Source organism: Haliotis cracherodii, unplaced genomic scaffold (assembly GCF_022045235.1).
Source record: "Haliotis cracherodii isolate W230 unplaced genomic scaffold, xgHalCrac1.p SCAF_12, whole genome shotgun sequence".
Lineage (NCBI taxonomy): Eukaryota > Metazoa > Mollusca > Gastropoda > Lepetellida > Haliotidae > Haliotis > Haliotis cracherodii.
Window position 1 is genome coordinate 6943736 of NW_027266267.1, and position 4237 is coordinate 6947972.

The 4237-nt window shown below is 37.3% G+C and overlaps 1 protein-coding gene across 1 annotated transcript; it reads left to right on the top strand.

Annotated features, from left to right (window-relative positions):
- The first annotated feature begins 2094 nt into the window (after positions 1-2094).
- LOC139456954 (uncharacterized) lies at positions 2095-2613 on the top strand. Its single transcript, XM_071238421.1, has one exon. The coding sequence runs from the start codon at positions 2095-2097 to the stop codon at positions 2611-2613; it is 519 nt and encodes a 172-aa protein (XP_071094522.1).
- Positions 2614-4237: the final 1624 nt, after the last annotated feature.

Below are 4237 nucleotides of genomic sequence, written 5' to 3' on the forward strand. Positions count from 1 at the left end.
TATAACCGTAGTTTACTGCAGTACAGTTTTCCGTTTCGGAGTATGTGTGAGGTACGTAAGTTTGAGGTACGTAAGTTTGGGCAAAAATGTTTCCAAAATGATAACAAAATTTGAAAACTAACTTTGGAGGCCTACAGATAATTGCCGCTGATGGGTGATTAGTAAAAGACATTTTACTGTAAAGAGGTACGTAAGTTTGAGGTACGTAAGTTTGGGCAAAAATGGGGCTTAATGTCGCACTTATTGCACTTATATAAGGACGTTCGAAGTATATGTGCATATGTGTGTAGGATGATAGGAGGGAACTCGATGTTGGTTGTTGGTACCTGACGGTGCTTTCATAAGGTCAGTAATGGATTTGGTCTGTTGTGGCAAGGAGTAAAAGTACAATGTTGAAAACAGTGCTAATACTACCGTACACAATGTACCTACTATTGTCTTAAAGAAGAAGGCCGCCTCCGTGGTCTAATTGTAGAGCGTCCGCCCGGAGAGCGGAAGGTCCGGGGTTCGATCCCGGCCGCGTCATACCAAAAGACGTTAAAAGATGGCACTTGTTGTTACCCTGTCTGACGCTCGGCATTAAGGGGCTAAAACAAGGACTGGTCGGCTCGGAGTCAGTATACTGTGTCTGAGTGGGGTATTCATGTTAAACTGCGGCATGGTATCTCAGTGTGCTAGCACTATAAATCGGCATCAGTCTGGACTAGTACAAGCAGCCACACAAACACACACACGTACATGCACGTCGCTATATAAGTGCAATAATCTTGGACGCGACGTTAAACCCCATTTCACCTCACCTCACCTCTTAAAGAAGAGATGTCCACTTCTTTATTATGACGAAACACAACGTGAAAAGATAACAAAAGTTGGAAACTAACTTTGGAGGTCTACAGATAATTGCCGCTGATGGGTGATTAGTAAAAGACATTTTACTGTAAAGTGTTGGCCTCTATTGTCTTTTGCTAATCACACATCAGCGGCAACTATCTGCTGGCCTCCCTTGTAAGGTTCCACCATTTGTTATCTTATCGCTGTTGTTGTCCTCACATTTTTTCCATATATATGCTCTCCGCCTCATAGCTTTCATTCACCTGATAAAGGAGTAAGTATATACTCCGAAGTGTTTCGTCATAATAAAGAAGTTTACATCCATAAATTATCTTCCTTGTGTGACCTTGTTGCCCTGCTTTGCTTGATAAATAACATTAAATTAAGGAATGTAACACACAAATATTGTCTACAGTTGAGTACCCCTCTCTAAGACCAGCTTTTAATTAACCCGGTCCCGAGTTGGCACACCCGTTGGTCACTCGACCCCACACTCAAGGCAGGTGTGCTCATCTGGTTTCTAACACCTGAAGCACCTGCCCTCGGCCATGCACACATTTTCACAGTTTTAGGCGAGAATGATGTATGTGTAAAATGACCTAAATAATTAGAATGTTTTTCTCGCCATGGGTGCACGATTTTATGGCCTCATGTGAAGTCGACCCGGTTTACATTTCTGCAAAAATGAGCAGTGTGTGTAAACGGGGGTTCGATTTGGAGACGATGAAAAAGCTTGATATTTCATTTTGACCTTAAATTTGGGTTTGATTTTTGTTCAAATGTGCAAAGGGGGAAATACAAAAAAATTAGAAGTGTAAAATTTGACAAAGTACAAATACTTAAGTATCAAATTAAACATATCCGACTCCATACCAAATTTCCCACATATCAAACGAGAAATAACCGATTCATATTACATCGACAGAAAAATATCATATTCACAATGTAAATACACACAGTTCAAGATATTTTGGTCTCTCTGACACAAGCTATTCGTTTAAGACCAGGAACTTGCACAATCCAACAATGTGACACTGGACTATAGCTAGTTTTTGTTTGTTATCATCTATAGATATACTTTGTAACTTGTATGTATTAAAGATTGCATGTGAACTATATTCTGTAAACATATTGTTTGTATACTCCAAAAAGAAATAAAATCATAAAAACAAATACTAAAGTACTAAAATGTCACTCCTCCTAACATATTACCTAAGATGAGTAGGATAGCACATATCCATTACAATGACGGCGAGTACAATTATGGCGAACCTGAGATTCGGACCCAAGACCGCCGGATTTTGGTACTTCCAAGGACGCAACTCCACAGCCTTTGACGATTATGAGAGTTTGTATAGGTTTACAATAAAGAAGCTGACATCGATAAATTCTTTTCCTTATGTGACCTTGTTGTCCGTCCTTTACACAGTCTTTGAAGCAGTCATTGACAAGAGGATTAGCCAATTCCAGGGGAGCACATCTTTCCCTGATGGACGTCAGTGTGGATTCCAGAAAAGGCTATCGTCATCTCATGCTTCCTTCACCATCCAAGAATCTGCCCAGCATTATATTGAAAGAGGCAACACCCAGAGAGCTGTGATGCTAGATAGTGCAAAAGCTTTCGACACAGTCTGGCATGACATCCTGCCGTGGGAATTGCATTTATTGGATATCCCAGGCCCAATATGGAGATTGTTGTCCCACTGTTTTGATGGCATGAAGTGCTGCATCCTTGTGAACAATGTTACATCTTACTGGTTTGAACTAAAAAAGAGGGGTTAGACAGGGGAGCGTTCTTGCTGCAAAACTCTACCTCGTCTACATAAACATCCTGCTAGAGATTCTTTCATCCTCCAAGAAAGGGGCAATGGTACTCGATGTCGATGGCAAGCCCAACACAAGCAGATGACATCACATTGCTAAGTCCTCTAAACTCCAACCTTCAGACAATGGTGGACACAAGTGGCTTTTTACCTTTTCTGCCTCAAAGAGCAACATAATCTCCTTCAAGAAGTCTTCACCTCAGCCTACGACAATCATCCTCTACGGCAGAGAGATCCAAAATGTGAGCCAAATGTGAGCTAAAACATCTGGGAGTAGAGCTACATGAATCATTAAATTCGTGAAAAAAGACATAGCAGCTTGCTCGCAAATTAAGTCTACAGCATTTGCATTAAACAAGTCTTAATCGCACTATACTTATTTTTAATCTCTAGTTAAATTTGTCAAGAATCACCAGCAACTTAGGGCATGGAGAAACACCTCCCAGGAACCATTCATGTAGCAAATGTATCGTAGTTGTTAGAGATCTTTAACATGAATTGTATATTGTATCGAGGTGTATTACCCAGCCTTTAATGTTCTCTTACTACTTTTAAATACAAATCTCTTGCAAGTAACTAGTTGTTTTCTGTCCGTTGTTAACGTTATTGTTTCTAAAATATTTCTTTCATGATCTTTCAGTCACAATGAATGTAGGCCCTAGGCCCGTAAAGCTTCAGTGGAAGTCCAGCCAACATGGAGGAAGACAACCGACCAATACTGCTTGATTTACTTTACTGTAGCGGATCCATATTATTGTATCATACAGTCATGTACATATTGTTTGTATATATGTATTATACAGTCATGTACATATTGTTTGTATTTATGTATCATACAGTCATGTACCTATTGTTTGTATATATGTATCATACAGTCATGTACATATTGTTTGTATTTATGTATCATACAGTCATGTACATATTGTTTGTATTTATGTATACTACAGTCATGTACATATTGTTTGTATTTATGTATCATACAGTCATGTACATATTGTGTGTATATATGTATACTACAGTCATGTACATATTGTTTGTATTTATGTATCATACAGTCATGTACATATTGTTTGTATTTATGTATTATACAGTCATGTACATATTGTTTGTATTTATGTATTATACAGTCATGTACATATTGTTTGTATTTATGTATCATACAGTCATGTACATATTGTTTGTATATATGTATTAAACAGTCATGTACATATTGTTTGTATTTATGTATCATACAGTCATGTACCTATTGTTTGTATATATGTATACTACAGTCATGTACATATTGTTTGTATTTATGTATCATACAGTCATGTACATATTGTTTGTATATATGTATCATACAGTTATGTACATATTGTTTGCATTTATGTATCATGCAGTCATGTACATATTGTTTGTATATATGTATCATACAGTCATGTACATATTTTTTGTATTTATGTATCATACAGTCATGTACATATTGTTTGTATTTATATATCATACAGTCATGTACATATTGTTTGTATTTATGTATAATACAGTCATGTACATGTTGTTTGTATTTATGTATCATACAGTCATGTACATATTGTTTGTATTTA

Excerpts from the sequence above, each read along its gene's own strand:
- LOC139456954 (XM_071238421.1), top strand. The coding sequence starts at position 2,095 with ATGGCGAACCTGAGATTCGGACCCAAGACCGCCGGATTTTGGTACTTC.